The sequence below is a fragment of the Manis javanica genome, chromosome 13, assembly GCF_040802235.1.
Source record: "Manis javanica isolate MJ-LG chromosome 13, MJ_LKY, whole genome shotgun sequence".
Taxonomy (NCBI): Eukaryota; Metazoa; Chordata; class Mammalia; order Pholidota; family Manidae; genus Manis; species Manis javanica.
In genome coordinates this window covers 68,099,458-68,117,164 of record NC_133168.1, presented here as the reverse complement: position 1 = coordinate 68,117,164, position 17,707 = coordinate 68,099,458, and the positions used below count along the sequence as shown (strand labels likewise).

General features: G+C 39.9%; 1 protein-coding gene across 13 annotated transcripts in view; it reads left to right on the top strand.

Annotated features, from left to right (window-relative positions):
• Positions 1–17,707, top strand: part of SYNE1 (spectrin repeat containing nuclear envelope protein 1) — a 418,491-nt gene that overhangs the window by 205,188 nt on the left and 195,596 nt on the right. For all 13 annotated transcript variants that reach the window (XM_073219768.1, XM_073219776.1, XM_073219775.1 and 10 more), the window contains 9 exons: positions 1,858–2,214; positions 5,939–6,075; positions 6,304–6,481; positions 6,957–7,139; positions 10,245–10,388; positions 10,731–10,886; positions 12,419–12,583; positions 13,963–14,135; positions 15,477–15,630. In XM_073219768.1, the coding sequence (XP_073075869.1) occupies positions 1,858–2,214; positions 5,939–6,075; positions 6,304–6,481; positions 6,957–7,139; positions 10,245–10,388; positions 10,731–10,886; positions 12,419–12,583; positions 13,963–14,135; positions 15,477–15,630 (1,647 nt within the window). The remainder of the gene's footprint in view (positions 1–1,857; positions 2,215–5,938; positions 6,076–6,303; positions 6,482–6,956; positions 7,140–10,244; positions 10,389–10,730; positions 10,887–12,418; positions 12,584–13,962; positions 14,136–15,476; positions 15,631–17,707) is intronic.

The window sequence follows — 17,707 nt, the reverse complement described above, 5'->3', positions numbered from 1 at the left end:
GGTTGCCAAGTGCTCTTTTTTTGAAATGCTTTTATAAAATACTTCAAAAAATACAGGAAATGTAAGGAACTGGCGAAAAAATTTAAAGTTTGGGAAGGAGAAAGTGTAGCCAGGCAGGGTTGCCTCTCCGAAGTCCAGGACAGGTCTGAATGTAAGCTGGTGTGTCAGTGAGGAGAAGCTTTGGAGGAAATAGCGAGCACCCCCTCTGTACTTCAGCGTCCGTGGTCCCAACCCCCAGAAACAGCCACTGAGAACAGGCGACTTCAAAGCCAAATGTGTGTGTGTGTAAGAGTGTGTGTTACCCATGTGTGTATGTGCATAAAATGTCCTTAAAGAGTTAAATACAAGACAAGGAAATACATACAAAAAGTCATTTCGAAACACTTTAAAATGATGATATCCTTATTCAAAATCTGGATGAGTGGAATTAGCGATGGCACATACTGAATGTCCCATTTCATCTCAGAGAAAACTGGGATAATGCATAAGGGAGGATTTGGGGAAACTGATTTTTGATAGCTGATATGCTCAGAACTCCAAATTTGAAATCACTCATAAAGGCAAATTATAAGTATTTATGTCTAATGGTTAGATATAGCTGTTCTTCAAAAGCTGTATTCTTTTTTTTCCATCCAATCACTGCTTACTATATGTACTGATAAATAAGGAAGGTTTTTATAATCCTGTTGAGGAAAGGATGAATATGTATGTTAAATGTTAACTGAGTAAAGATTCATGTCCTGGGACTTTGGACTACTATATATTAAATACTTCTCAATGACCTTTGCTAAACTATGAGAAGATATATTTACTTCAAGATAATCTAATGAAATGTGAACTATAGTATATAGATTAGTTAAGACAGTTTATGCTTACCATCATTTATCAAGCATGCTTCCTACTTAACACCCCTGTTAATTTTTAATTTATTTGCATTTGAAGTTTTTTCCTAAATACTCTTTTCCTCCTGTTTAATCCAGGGAAGAAGTCATACTTTTGTATTAAAACTAACAAAATTCTGACTTTAGCAATAGATATGTAAATTTATAGATACCAGATGATGAATTCAGTGAGAAAAATTTCAAAGTATCTATTCTCATAAAGAAATGCCACTGTTTTAGCTAACAAACAAAGCATGTATTAGTTTCCTCTTGTCCTTTAGTGGCTTTAAGCCTAAAAGTAAGAGCTAAATTATTAGATTTCTAGTGAGGTTGTTAATTTTTTAATAATTTTTAAAGAAATAATAATAAATGAACCCAGTCTAAAGGTTACTTTGAACTTTTGATTAAGTATGTCTATGAATTATCCTTTTAGTTACTGTGCAAATGTTTACTTAAGGCACTGAAGTATTTGAAACTGAGTAGGACTCATTTGTTGTGAAGGGTCAGCCTGATTGCTAGAAGATCGGAAGTGTGATTTCACCCACATCTTGTGGAAAAAGATGAAAATGGGAAAGAGACCCATGAGCAGAGATCAGTTGTGTTGCAATCCTTATTCCCCTGTCTCTCAGGGAGAAACATGGATTCACGTACTTATACGGACAACACACCGCAGGCAAATATTTAAATCACTATCAAAGCAGTCTCATGTGTTCAAACAATGCCTGATTTCAGGGCCCCTGTTCAGCCTGTTTTAGGATGTTGCAGACTCCTCAGTTTATTTTGTCACCCTCCTTGGCACTCACCCTAGTTCTCTACTATCATAATGTAGGAGTGGGCAGACGGATGGATTCTGGTTCCTTGCCGCATGCTTGCTAAAACTTCCTGGCAGGACAGGGTCCCCCTCTGTCCACATTTGGAAACTCGCAGCCCAGTGACTCACAGCCTCCTCGGTTACCATGGTGATATTCCATTACAGGAGCTGATGGATTCCAGAGAGATTGGTGCAAGCCGCCTAAGCAGAGTGGAGTCCCTGGCTCCTGCGGTGAAACGGAGCACGACCGCCAGTGGGTGTGAGCTCCTGGACACAGAGATGCAGGCCCTGCGTGCCGACTGGAAGCAGTGGGAAGACAGTGTAGTCCAAACACAGACCAGCCTGGAGGACCTGGTTAGCCAAATGGCCCTTTCGGAGCAGGAGTTCTCAGGCCAAGCTGCCCAACTGGAGCGGGCCCTGGAACAGTTCAGTGCCCTTCTGACCACCTGGGCACAGGAGTTAACTCTCCTAGAAGGCAAGAACACAGATAAGGAGATAGTGGAGTGCTGGCAGAAGGGACGAGTAAGTTGGCTTCCGGTTTTCTGTTGGTGGTTATGCTAAAAATTTTGTTTGGTTCTCATTGTTGCAAAGAAAATCCTTAGTAACTAAAAAACATACAAATTTCAGACTTAGAAGAAATAAGTATTTACCTAATTAAATTTGAAAATCTGATCCACTTCTTTTCTATAAATCCGACCATTATAAAAATAAGGAGATAGGGGAGAAGGAGTTATTATTTACTGTAGGAAGCACTTCTTGTTGATGCAGACATTTTACTTTCATTCTTATGGTGTAAGAGTTTGTAATATTGCATTCAGCCATTTAGTCTGAAAAATGGCCTGTGGGTAGAGGCATAAATAGACAGAGAGTCATAGCTGTTTTCCTGCCAGTGAATTACTTCCAACAATTAAATGATTGAATTTATAGCTTTGAAAGAAATATTTGGTAATATCTCAAAGCACAAGTAATAGTTTTCACCCTGGTCTGCTCTTCTCTGTGTGGCTTTGGCAGCTGTGCTTGAATTAACCCGTTAACAGAACTCCTGTGTCATGCTCACGGGTTGCCTTCCAGTCAATTCTTTTTTTAAACTAATGACCGCTCTTTCAGTATGTAAGGGAAGTATAAAAAGGATTATAAAGCCTAGGCAGAAGGTTGAAGTCCTCTTTCTTTTAGTGTTAAATGATGTCTTGGGAAGCTTTGATATGTGTAGTTTTATAATGCTCCAAATAGTGGATGTCCTTAAAAGGAAATTTTAGTAAACTTCTCCATTTCTATTTATGTTATAATCATTTCAAAACAGGCCCAGCCAGCAAGAAAGTCATGTAGTATTTTCAACATTGTCTTGTTTTAAATCAAGTATTTGAAACAAATATGTCACCCCACAAAATAAAACTTCATAATCATCTTTATGCTGTTTTATTTATAGTGTTCCTTGGTCATTATTTATTTTTCTGATGTCTTTCCTGTTCTTTACATTTAAGCACCGGAATAAGATATAGAAAGCAGTAGTGTAAACCAGGGACAAGGAAGTTGGTAATTGTCCCCCGTGATCAGTATTATTCACTCTGATATGAAAAAAATCCATTGTAATGTTTTTGTTCTGTTTTGTTTCCCTTCCTTTCCCTACCATTAATATGAAACAAATTTGTAAAAATGAAGGTTTGGTGGTATTCAAATTATATTACTATTCTGTGCTATCATTAATTTTTACATTGATACTATTAGTGAAAATAATAGGTGAAGCCTATAAACATGCACATGATAATATAAAAGTAAACATCAGTTTTTAATTGTACCAACAACAATTCAAAAACATAGACCTCTGCTTATCAAGTCTATTTCCAGATTTGACCCCAGACCTCATGCTTTGGTTGATAATACTGTATTAGTTCTCAATACTCAGCTTTCTCTTATTTCTCATAATGGTATTTTATCTAAAAAAGGAGATAATACATGTTCTCACCACCAAAAAAGAGATGGTAATTATGTGACAGGATGGAGGTGTTAGCTAATGCCATGGTGGTAATCATTTTGTGATATAAAAATGTATTAACACATTGTGCACCTTAAACTCATACAATGTTATGCATCAGTCATTTCTAAAGCTGGGAAAAATATTACAATTTTCAAAATAGGTGAAATACTTCCACTGTTAAAATATGCATAGGAAAAGTTTTACAAATAATGGATTTGCCATTTCTTTTGCTTATGGCATTGTTTTGCTATTAGGGAGGGTTTGTCATTGTTGACAGTCATAATAATCATCACAAACCTTCACAAGTATTTACTTTCTCTTCTGCAATTAAGTGATGATACTCAAGAATCTTTTAAAAAATAAAAATAGGTTATCATCTATAAACTGTATAAAGCCACATTTTAAAAAATATCTTGTTCACTGTGTTTGCAAAGCTCATATCTCTTAATATCCGTTAGACTATTAGTGTTGCAAATTTAGCAATTTATTACCCTATTAAACCTTGAAGGGAAAAAATGCATTCCAGGTCTTAACTGAAACAGCAGTATGAAGCCAGATATTCATATAAAGAAAGACTCTACTAAAATGCTTTAATTTTTGGTGAAGTTATAGAAATTCTTTTTAAGTATAAAATTTGGGCAAAATCTTTTCACTTTTCATGAACACCTAATTCCTAAGTTACTAATTCGAATCTTTGTTTTTTGTTTTTACTTTTTTGGTGTGTGGTTAAGTTCCTTTAGTTCTTATCATGTTCTTCCTTAAATAAAATAGTCAATATGTTGTGAAATAGGAGTGACTAGTTTAACATTCAGAGTTTCAGGGAGAGACTTTCTAGTTGGTATTTATGAATTTTGTAAATAAAAGTATTTTAGACTCCTCTCTCCCAGACACTAAGCTAAATAAAGAATTTAGAACAAAGAGAACACCGTCCCTCCTCTCAGTTTCAGAGTCTAGGAAAGACTAACAAGTTCCAGACCAGTGCGGATGCTCAGTTTTGATGATGCCAGCAAGGTGCTGTCTGTCCTCAAGGGAGAAGCCCCTAAGAGGTGGGGAGGAGGGCAGAGGAACCTCAGAGGAGTCCGTATTGAGCTGAGTCTTGAAGTATGATTACCAGTTGACTGGAATCTGTCAGGTAGAGGAAGAACGTCAAGATCGAGAATTACTAAGGAATGAGAAAACAGGAGAGAAGCCTGGAGAATGGGATTCAAATTAAGAAAGTATTTGACCTTTCCAGCAAGAAATGACGAAGATATAAGTGGGGGCTGTAAGAGTCAAGATACAGAGGGAAAGAGGTAACAGGTCAAAAATGCTGTCCAAGCCATGGCGGGGACCAGGCCCCTTACCTCTTGCATGGAGTGAGAGGGGAAGTGGGTGAGGCCAAGATGATGCTGAGTGTTCTGATTTAGATCAGTGGGAGGACAATGGTGCCATTTACGAGCATGAGGAATGCGACACAGACCTGGTTTGTTGAGAGGCATGGTTTTCCTACAAATCTAGGCCATGGCTCGATAAACATCTCTGAGAAATATAATAGTGACAGCGACAGCTACCTGAGTACTCACTCATCTTCTTGTGCCTCCTCCTTATTTTTTTACCTTGGTGACACCATTATCCACACAGTCCATTTAAATATTTAGCAGTCATTTACCTGCTGCTTTTACTATGAGGCACTTATCAATGGGCTGAGATTTGTGTTCACTTGAGATCTCTTTTGCTCCTTGTGACAATCCTGCAAGAGAAATGCCCTCCTTTCAAAGCACCTTGTGTAACTCAGTGGACCATGCTCTTGATTTTAGAGGTGCACTTGTCAAGTCCCAAGACTTTATTTTGGATTAAATATTCACACTGCCATAATTATGCACATGTCTTTGTCACCAGTTCAATCGTGAGCTCTTCAAGTACAAGAATCATGTAGTCATTTTAGGGATCTCAGAGTTCAGCAAAATAATTGGCACGTAGCAGACATTCAGCAATTGATGACTCTTTTTTTTCCTCTCTTCTTTTTCTTGTCCCATTTTAAATTATTTGACAACGACTCGGCAACGTTTGATGCTGGAGTACCTACCTGTGCCTAGAAAAGAATGAAAAATCAGTCAAGTGCTATCACTTGCCGTGGGGAATCCTGCAAAGGAGCCTCATTTCTTTACTGAACCTACTATGTTGGTTCCTCCCCCGCTAACAATTTATAATATGATTTGTGCATGTAGAGTATGAGGGTATGGAAGTTACTCAGTTTCAATGCTTGCTCCTCTGCTTTGTTGTTTCTAACAGGAGACACTGGATGCTCTACAAAAAGCAGAGCCAAAGACAGAGGATCTCAAATCGCAGCTGAATGAACTCTGTCGATTTTCTAGAGACCTGAGCACCTACAGTGGGAAAGTTTCTGGCTTGATTAAAGAATATAATTGGTAAGCATGAACCTCATTGGTATTTAAAATATTTTTATACAAATAAGCCAGTGGTTTGTTCATTTTAAGGTACTATTTCAATTATAGCATAAATAAATTAATTAATCATTAAATACATCACTAAATATCATGAGTATGTGCTCTAAGAACTATTGATTCTATCAAGCATTACTTTAATCTACTTTGTCATTTTCCCCTCTCATTCAATGCCTCAAATCATGGTTTTAGTCTTTGTTTGCAAGCATCTAAGGGCTGTCAGAATAGAGAACAGATTTTACAGCAAAGATTTCGAAGAGCCTTCAAGGATTTCCAGCAATGGTTGGTTAATGCCAAAATCACTACTGCTAAGTGTTTTGATGTGCCTCAAAATATTAATGAAGTTGCAGCAAGTCTTCAGAAAATACAGGTGAGAGTTATATTGATTAATTCTAACAATGGTGCTTAAGTGGATTAAAAAGGTATTGCCAGATCTTTTATAAGCCTATTAAAGTTTTGCTTAAGAAACACAAATTTCAAATAAACCCCCGCTTGAAACAGTTGATCGTGTATACAGTGAAGTGAAACTAGTCCATTCATCTAAATGCGTGCTATTTTTATGTGTTAATAGGGACTAGAAAATATTAAAAGCTCTTCCTCGGTAATAAGCCTGTGCCTGAACAATCAAAGCAGACTTTCTCATTTAAGTTTTGTAATAACCGTATCAGGTGCATAAGATAATTATGCCCAGCGTACAGACAGGTCAAAGAGTCTTAGCATTTAATATAAAGAATAAAAATGGTCTGTTTCTTTTCTTTGATTTTATTGGGAAGTAAGTAGAAAAATCAATGTATTTTAAAGCATAGAGCATTGTATTGTACCTAAGCTTACATTTTTCCGTATAGGAATTTTTGTCAGAAAGTGAAAATGGGCAGCACAAGTTAAACACAATGCTTTCTAAAGGAGACCTCTTGAGTTCTCTGCTGACCAAGGAGAAAGCCAATGATATCCAAGCCAAAGTCACAACTGCAAAAGAAGATTGGAAAAATTTCCATTCAAATCTCCTCCAGAAGGAATCTGCCCTCGAGGTATAATATAGCTTAACCATGTGAGCATGTTTTGTGTTATGTTGGAAGTTAAATCATACTTTCAATATACCTGAACACCCTTGTCTATGATTTTAGTCATCCCTTATATATGCCTGTATATTTGGTCATCTCTTATATATCCCTTAATATCCATCCCATATTACTGGATAACTGGGTAACTGTAAGACACAGCTCAGTGTTAGGAGACTGAGCCTCACTAAGAAACTTCTTAGTCACTTCTTGCATAGTAGGGGCTATTACCACAGGCTCGCCTGTGCACTGTCCCACCATGCACTGTTCCACCAGGAACAACTGGTTTTATTTCTAAGCCATATCAATCATTCACTTGAAATCCCTCAATTTTGGAAGTTATTCTAGGACAATGAGCAGAAATATCCATGTAAGGCTACAAAATGCTATGGATGAGAGGGTATGTTATAATTAATGCAGGTATCAAGTAGTCAGTATTTAGAAGTTAAGTATGCAAAGAGACCATGGCTATGTGATTTTGTTTTATCAAGATAGCATAAGTTGAATTTATTATCATAATTATTGCCACAATGCAATCATTTTTTTTTCTTGTGAGATCATTTGTTTTGTGTACTATTTTTTCCCTTAGAGGAAAATGTAGTGGCATGGAGAATATTTTACCTTTAAAACCACACTTCCTGGCAAAATAGACCTTTAATTTGATTATGACCTTAATTATTGAAGGGTGGAAAAAATAATAACAGAGAATTAATATCTGGAAGGAGAAAAATGTGTTTCCTCAATTCTTCCCTAACCCAGGATCACTGTAGCTCTCCCTGTAATGGTGGCTATTCTTTCATAGCATCCTCCATTTAATAGAGATTGATAAACACTGTGCAGTGCTGGGAAATTTACTCTTCATAATGTGGCCTGAGCTCTGAGGCGTCTGTTGTTGAGCGAAATACATCTAACATTGATTGAAAAACTACATAGTTTGAGAGATGTCCAGGAGTAGATGGGTTGGTCAGGAATTGCCGACCTGCCTGCCTGTCTTCCCTCCTTCCATTCTTCCTTTTTCTCTTCATTCCTTCCTTCATTTCTATTAGGAATACATATATAGTAAAAATTTCTGTTATGTGCCAGGCACTATGTTTGGAAAACCAGAGAGTTAGTCTTTTCCCTCTCCTCCGGGAATCCACTTTCTAGACTGGGAAACAGTGTATGAAGAGGTGACTGCACTGTAATATAGGTGTGTTCAGGGCATGGCAGTCCCTCAGAGAAGGATGCAGTTAATGCCTCTTGGAGGGATCAAGGGAGGTTTCCAGAAAGGTGACATTTTAGCTGAACCTGGAAGGCTAAGCATTCCTTGAATTTGCCAGGGCCCGTGTACATTTCAGATGTGCAGAACTGGATGTGCAGGCCAAGGTATAACATATATTTATTCTTCATAAACTGCTCTCTGACGTAGGAACTCTCTTATTGCTATTTGTGGATGAGAAAAGTAAGGCCAAAGGTGGTTAAGTAATCTGTCAAATTCTCACAGCTAGTAAATGACAGAGATAAGGCTCAAACTTAAGTCAGGCATTTTGACTTAAAGTTTATATAAGCACAGGTCTATAATGTGGGTCTTTAAAAGTTTGAGTTGGTCATTGAAGCCATGGAAGAAGTAATTAGAAAAGTATGAGGATACACATTTGGTGGAAGGACTACACAGCCCTGTAGACGGGAAGTATATGAGCACCATTAGAGCTGTTTTGACTTAGTAGAAAGCCGTCTTTATCCCTGTTCTCCAGGCCCCTTGCTCAATGTGACTTCACTCCTTAGGCAAGGAACTCAGCTGTTTTGCATTAGATCTCTGCCTGAGCCCCAAAAGCTCAGCTCTTCAGTCCCATTTCTTTTTAGAACTAAATTCCTGATCACGTTCCCCACTTTCCCCTTTAGTGGCCCTATGAGATTCCAGTATCAGGAAGGTAGAATTCATGAATTTATTTAATTATTCAACAAATATGTGTTGAGCATCCTCCATTTGGGATACAGCAGAGAATAAAGAGCATAGAACCCCTGCCCTCAGGGAGCTCAATTCTAGTAGAGTGCTCCAGGAGTTATCTTGGCATCTTACGTTTGTGAAGCACTTTTAATTTTTCAAAGCATTCCCATTGCTTCCCATATTCCTAACAGGAGACTGTGACAGGCAAACGGTCCCCACACTGCAGGCATCCTGTCCAGGGTAGAGATGGAGCCTTGAGCCATTCTCTGAGAGGCCCCTGCAGTCCTTGCCACTCATGTTTTTCAGCTAATCTTTATGGATTTGCTCTTCAATAATATTACCTAAAACTCTAGTTTAGATTTATCTGTAAAAGCCTTTAATGGTTCACAAGGTAACACAAATTTCAAATTCACTTCCATCTGGCAGTGTTATAGGTAAAGTAATAGACATTGGATATAGACACCTTTGCTAAAGTGAAATGGCCCCTTGTAAGTACGTTTTACAGCCATTAATACCTACAAATTATCTATGAAAGTAGTCACAACATTCTTATAGAATAGCACAGAATGCTACTTGGTATTTCTTATGTCTTTATAAATCAGAGTGAACAAATTATTTATTAAAAACATAGTAAGCATGTAAACCATAATATTTCTGGTCTCATCATTAATCAAAGTCGACTAAACATTTGTTAATATTTATTTATATTGCTGTTCGATACTGCAGCATGACCCAGGAAGTGTGAGGCATAGGCCCTCCTCCTGGAGCTTGTAGTCTAGCTGTGGAGATGAGGGAGGCAGGCCTGCATGCGGTGGAGCTCACCGTCCAGCCTAGCCTGTGATAAAGTATTCGGTGACTAGTATAAGCAGTACATGTGATGGAAGTTGAGAGATGGTATGAACTCTGAGATAATGAGGGAAAAATTCATTTTTTAAAAAGTAGCCTAAAAAACTCTCACAGGATATTCAAAAATATAGAGGTGTGCCCAAGGTGAAGGATAGAATGTTCCAGACTTTGGGAACAGGGAAAGAAGGAGAGCTGGTGCAAGGCAAGGGGCCCAGATCGGGGTGGGCTTTGAGTGCCACGTGAAGGACTTTGGACTTGCTGTTGAAGTTGTTTTGTCCCTAACACTACCTCAAACCTCACAGAATCTAAAGATCCAAATGAAGGACTTTGACGTAAGTGCTGAGCCCATACAGGCCTGGCTGAGCAACACCGAGAAGCTGGTGCTTGAGAGCAGCAACCGGCTGTACGATCTGCCAGCAAAGAGGAGAGAACAGCAAAAGCTCCAGGTGATGAGACCCGCAGCCATCTGGCCACGTCTGCATCCCCACCCTCTGTGCAGCCGCACATTCAGCTGCATGCCCAGCTCCCTGCAGTTAGATTATGCTGTCTTGAGATGAAGTGTACCCTTGCCCTATTTCTGACGAATTTCATGTTTCCTGGCTTTCCGTTGAGGTGTGCTCTTGTTTCTGTCCTGTAGTCTATCCCATAGATAGCCTGGCAGTCCTAAAGCCTGTGGGCACACCTATTGCTTGCCAGTGTTGATTTATTTCCACGTTCTTTGGGCCAAAGCTTTGTCCGCGATGTGCTTTTCCCCAGCCTCTTACTAGGAACTTGCTTGTGCGTTTCAGTCTGTCCTTGAGGAAATAAACTGCTACGAGCCTCAGCTCCACAGGCTGAAAGAGAAAGCTCAGCAGCTGTGGGAAGGACAAGCTGCCAGCAAGAGCTTTATGCACAGAGTGTCGCAGCTGTCTGCTCAGTATCTAGCTCTAAGCAATTTAACAAAGGTAACGCCTGCCTGCCGGGTGCTGTGTGTGAGTGTGGTACCGATGTCACCAGTCTGGAGGCTCAGGAAGGTGCTGCAGGGGGTCCAGCCTGACAGGCCCAAGCCAAGAATAAGGCGTGTTCCCAGGCTTGTGCTCTTCCCAGCCTTGCAGTCCGAGTCCCACATGTGTGCTGAGGCTTTGGCTGTCCGAAAACAGCAAAGGAGGGTTGCAAAGACTGAAGACTTCCTATCTCTATCATTGCGCAATTTAATACTGAAGTGGTATGTTCCCCAGAGCTTTTATTTTGAAGATTCAAAGCATACATGTAAGGCAAAATTTAGAGTTTGTGGTCTAAAGAATCTCATATTAAATTCCTACAGGACAACATGAATCAAAGCAGCTTATAATTTAGTGCACTAAATATAACGAGTTTAGGATATTTTTTGAAAATTGTCTACATTCTTTAGATTCATCACACAGGAGTCAAGGATGTATTGACTAAGAGTTTCAGATTCTAGAGCAGAGCTCAGAATTGGCAATGGTTCATATAACTGATTAGATCTTCCAACAGCTTAGAAAAAAAAGGAAATGAGATCCCACTGTGACCTCATTCAGATCATTCAGCCGGTAGTTAATGCAGACCTGTCTTGACCTTTGTGAGGCAGGTCTGCCTTGAGCTTTCTGTGGCTTGTAACATTTGTTCCCTATATTTTTCTTGCATTTCAGATCTTAGAATGTAAGCAATCACTGTAACTAGGTGCCACCTAGTTTAGTGTGGACTTACTTCTGGTCTGCCAGTTCGGGTCCTCAATGAAACATCATGGAGATGGTTACCCTAGTCACAGTCTTGGAGTAAATAGTTTATGTGTACATCCACGTTTTTTCTCTGAATAAGTTACTTTTCTGTCTTTAGGAAATCTGTCACAGATCTAAAATTAGAATGAATTAAGGAATCCTTCTATTCCTTTGTATTTATTTAGATACCAAAAATTAGTAAATATTTTAATGCTTTAAGAGCTATAAACTATATTCATAAAATCTTTGTTGTGTTGGACATGACCTTTAGTTAATAAACAAAATCACATTTATAGTCCCAACTTTTAAAAAAATTTAGGGATATTACAAAACCTCAGATAATTGCTTTTTAGAACTGGCTACAATGTAGGTCATGTGGTTTGTGGTATCAGCTGAGTCAACTGTGGTATGTGAAAGCTAGAAACTGCTTCGATTCCTCTCCCAGACAAGGCATTAGGAATAAATTTTACCATTTCTGAAAAAAAAGTTGTAACTGTCACAAAGAATAGCAGCTAAACTGAGGGGCAGTGAATTATAATTTTTCTATTTTTTGACTGATTTATTATCATGTTTTTACTACTTATAGACAGGAATCATACATCTCGTAGAGTAATAGAGACTTGCATCGTATTGTACAGCTTAAGAATCTATGGCTAACTCAAGCTATTTGAAACAAATAGTTTTACAATGTGAGTGGCTTTAGGCTGTGAGGTCTCTAGGGAATGGATAGTGGGGAAAACATTCTCTGTCATTTCCAGGAGAAAGTGTCGAGATTGGATAGAATGGTGGCAGAACACAGTCAGTTCTCCCTTGGCATTAAAGAACTACAAGACTGGATGATGGATGCGGTTCACATGCTGGATTCTTACTGCCACCCGACGTCCGACAAAAGTGTGCTGGATAGCAGGATGCTCAAGCTGGAGGTGGGCATTTCTAGAGAAATCTCTCTAACTTACAGAATTTGTTTTTCTCAAAATTTCTCAAGTTCCCATCTGTCTGGTGTGATTACATTACACTGTCTCTTTGACACTTATAAGCTACACTGTTGGTGTGACCCTGTTTGCATCAGGCGGCCTTGTCTAAACATTCCTGAATCATTTGACCCTGGACATGCTCATCCACAGATAGTTCACAAAAAATAAAAATAGAAGAGCAACCCAAATGTGGTTACTTGCTTGATATAAGAATCTAGCTTCCAATTACATCACAGACACATTCATTGTGAGAAAATACTTCAATGAGGCATTTTATAGGACAAACCATTTCCCATCTTGTTCAACTCACTTGCCTGCCTGTATCATTTAGTAGATTCTCCCATCCCAAGATGTTCGTTCCATTTTGCATTTATGATAAAATGATTACTCTACATCACTCACCTCTCATTCGTATTCAGGGTGTCTTCTAGGAGACTGGCATTCTATCTTGAGACCAAGGACTCAAAAATGAATGAAATATGGTTGTTGTCCTCAACTACGTCATTGTCTGAGGCTAGAGGCTGAAACGCAGAAGGCAATAGTAACAGACAGGGTTGTGCTCATGGTGTTATAAACACCCAGATGAGTGGAACCGTGCAGGAGGGATTGCATGGTCAGAGCAGGTTTTTCAGAAAGCCTAATACGCGAACTGAGATTTGAGAATGGTACCAGCATGAGCAAAGGACAAAGAAAACAAACAGGCTGGTGTGTGAGAAATTGCCAGCAGCTCCTTCTTGCTACAGCAGAAACTGATGGCAAAGGGGCTGAAGCTGAATCTGCACAGGTTGGCAAGGTCCAGACTAGGGAGAGAGATGAAGCTTTGCCTTTTAAGGGATGATAACACCAGTTTTGTAACTTTGACTTCAAACTTTCTTTTATATAGAAAACCAGTGCTTGTGAAGAACTTGAAATTTATAAATAATATACCATAGGAATTAATCCATTTCCTTGGGTTTGTTATGCTAGAGACTTTATCATGTATAAAGCTCTTCATCCCGGGACCTTTGAGAATTCGTGCATTCTGTTGTCTATTTTTCTCTTATTCAAACTTTTCTCGTCTTAAAAAATAAAACTTCAGGGGGAAAAAGGGAGTATTCAAAGAATCAAGACCTGAAAAGCTGAGGCCCCTTGGAGCCCCACATGTGAGTCCTGGTGGCTGGTTGCTGGCACTCATCTGCAAGCGACTCTCCCACCCTCCCCTATCAGCCTGAGATCCAGGGCTCCACCCAATTGCCTATCATTCTACAATCCTCAGGACTTCTGAAGTATTTAAAGCCAGAAATGTAAAACATGCAAACGACAAGAGACTTCTCTGTTTGCTTTTATAGGCTCTGTTATCAGTAAAACAGGAAAAAGAGATCCAGATGAAAATAATAGTGACCAGAGGGGAGTCTGTCCTTCAGAACACCTCCCCGGAAGGCATTCTTGCCGTTCAGCAGCAGCTGCAGAGTGTGAAGGACCTGTGGGCTTCCCTTTTGTCTGCAGGCATTCGTTGTAAAAGGTAAATGAAACAACAAACTACCGTGAAGCAATTACTGAGGGATCAGTGTAACCACTCAGGAGCACGCTGTCCCTGGAGGTCTCTTTCTGTCCTTCTGTCCCTCCTTCCCTCCTTTCTTCCTTTTCTCTTCTTATTGGAACAAAAGAACCTAGCAAATAGCATCTTGCGTTTAGGTTGGCCAGCAATACTATGCCTATGTTTTAATGTAACTACCTGTTTCTTTTTATTGTTCACCACCTGAAAAGTCAAAAGATAAATGTTTCATTGTGGAAAGATAAATAGTTCAGACCAGTCACTGACTTGGGAGGTAATGCCAGGAAATACCAGTAGGGGGCGTGAAAGAGCAATGAGGAAGGAGGGTAGGCAATAAAGGGCATGTTATCAGACAGGCTTCCACAGTGGGGACTCAACCTGGCCCACTGGGAGCCAGTGGGAGCACATGCCTGAGTTATCTACCAGGTAGGGCAGGGGAGCTGAACTATTTGTAAACAGACTCCCATGAGTCAAGACGGCAACTGAGGGCTACCCTCTAGTGGGCAACATGCCTGGCACTTCCAGCAGACATTGCCGTCTAGCTGAGAGGGCAGCAGGGACCAGAGAATGCATTCAGACCAAGAGGCCATTGAGCTGGCAGTTGGTCTGGTCTGAGGGTATTTACGGGTGGGGTGTCTGCTACTAAAGGACCGAAAGCATGGCAGTAAAATTAGGCACAAATGATTAATGGGGTTTTAAAAAATTCCATACTGAGAGAAGGAAGTGCTTAATTTATATATAAGAGAAATAATCAGGTTTCAATAATCAGACCAATTCAGGAAACATTACCCTATTTTTCCATTGTGATTTTTGTGAATTTTAAATCTCATGCAAGATTGTTACAATGCTTGTTCTTGCTTCTTGGGTTTGCTTCTCCCTTCCTTCCTCTTTTTTCGTCTTCTCTGGATATCCTGCTCAACTTGCTGGTATTAAGTATTGATTTTCTTCCTTCTGAGTCTCGGCTCCAGAGAAGCCTTGCTCCGGGAAGTTTCCCTGTTTGTCTGTAGGCCTCTCCCACTGTCTCGTGACTGGTTACTGACTCCAGATTTTGTGTCCAGTCCCACTTTTCTGCCTGTTGGCTGGGACTTAACTGTCCCTTACTTCCTGAAGTTATGCTTACTAGGGCCCCAGACCAGGCTTGGACAGGCCCTGACCATTCAGCCCACCCCATGCCTGCTCACGTCCCCGCGTCCCGATCGAGGGGCTTCCTGCGGGTGGGGTGGACAGAGCACACGGTGACAGAGACGAGACAGATTGGACTTCTCAGGCCTCTCAGTGTAGATTCTTGTCCTTTCCAATGCCTTTCAGTCAACTTGAAGGAGCTCTTTCTAAGTGGACAAGTTACCAGGATGATGTTCGACAGTTTTCCAGTTGGATGGACAGCGTGGAGGCCAGTGTCAACGAATCTGAAAGGCAGTGTGCGGAACTGCGGGACAAAACAGCTGCTCTCGGAAAAGCCAAGGTGGGAGCTTGATTTCAGATTCCTCATGGCCTCTGACAGGCTTTTTCAGAATGCCATGGTTACGCAGAAGTGTGATGACCTGCATGCTCGGGCTGTCCATGTAGGTAAATGATATTTTAGGCTTTTACTATAATTTCTAATGACTCTTAAACCAGACTTTTGTTTGTGGCTGTTTTATTAGTGACTGAAAATTCTCTCTTCCAGGAAGACCCTGTAGACCCACATTTGATAATACATTTAAAATTTGGCGACTTATAATATCTTTTAATATCGTCGATGTGCTCTACAGTAGGAAGTCAAAATGCTTTCTTTTCCTCACATCCTTTTGTATTTCTACTTTAGTGCATTTTTCACAATGTGTATATTAGTACAGTACTATGTGTAAAAATGTTTTAAGGAAGTAAATAAATAAATATTAATGATATGTTCTTAAATCTCTTTTTCATTGATAGTAATATTCCAACGTGTAATTTTGGAGACCTCTGATTTATAGCCTTACTCCAAAGCACACGCACTGGATAACTGTTGCCCCTCAACCTTATCCTATCCTAAGCCATGTTTACTACTTCTACCCCAAATCCTTCACACTCATACTCTCAGTCTCAGTCCGTTGGTGCCCCCCCATACTGAATATCGTATATGGGAATCCTCCTTATCCCCAGTTCCCTGCTCCGCATCCCCACTTGGAGTTAGGCGTTCGTGCCTCCTGACTGTACCCCTGGAATATCTCCTGACTGTAATCCATCCTTCTCCTGAGCTGCAGGAAACTACTAACTGCTCCCTTGTCGCTTGTCTCCACCTACTGTGATCTCCATGTGAAGGTGCATGAGCCCCGTGGGCTTCCATTGTCCACAGTATCATACCAATCTCCCCCACCTTGTTTGTAAGACTTTTAATAATCTCTTTGCCATCATCATTTCCTTCATTTTCTCACCTTCCTTCCACCCATGCATCAGCCTTACTGTATTTATATTTCCTGAATGTGCCTCATTAAATGCAATCAAAGGATTCCATGCGTTTGCAGGACCTCACCCCTTTCCACGGCCTGTCCTGGCTCGGCCTGTGCCCCCGGCAGCCTCCTCCTCACCTTTCTGAATTGGTCAGAAGTCATTTTTACTATGATACAACCACCGCCCTAGACCTAAGTATTCTTCTGTTCTGTGTTGTTCATATCTCTTTATCAATTTTATAGAATATATGCTAACAAATCTCTCTCCTTCAGTGGATAAAGATGCTTAATTTTCTTTATATTATATGCATTTGGCTGGCTGGCTGACACAGGGCAAATGCTGAGTAGAAGTTACTTGAATGACTAACTGGCTTTTTGTGAACCTATGTCAAGACATTTAATAACATTTCTGGGTCTCACTTATGCATCTGAAAATTAATATAATCATAATTATCTACCTCACAGTATTGTTATAATGATGTACTACCTAATTAATTAAGTTATTTGTCTAGTCAATATTTATTGAGAATTCACTACATGCATACATGTAGGCATTGTGCCAGATTCTAGGTAAATTAAACAGACAAGGGTTGTATTCTGATGAGGACACTATATTCATTAGTGAATGCATCAATAAATAAATAATTATAACTGGTGATAAGTTCTATGAAGAAAAAAAATGGCATACTGTGAGAGAGAGTAATTTAGACAGGGCTAATAATAGATTTCTTAGAGTCCAAAGGAGTAACAGGAAAGGCTTCTCTGAGACAGCAGAGATGTGGACTGTGCCCTAAGGAATGTAGTTCAGAGAAATTAGTCCTGAGGGGAGGTGAGTGAAGAACATCCCATGGGGAATAATGAGTATGTCCACAGGCCCTGAGGATGGAGAGAACCTGACTGGATCAGGGAACTAACAGAAAGGCCATATATCGCTAGAGCAGACAATAAACAGGGTGAGCGTTGCAAGGTGAGCTGGCAAAGGTGGCAGGAACCAGATCATGCACTGTGTGTCATCTCGCCTGAGGATTCTCCACTTGATCCTGATGGCACTGGAAAGATAATCAACTCTGGAAGCTAGAGATGACATGATAACAATCTTAACACCTTTTATCACTCAGGCTGCTGTGT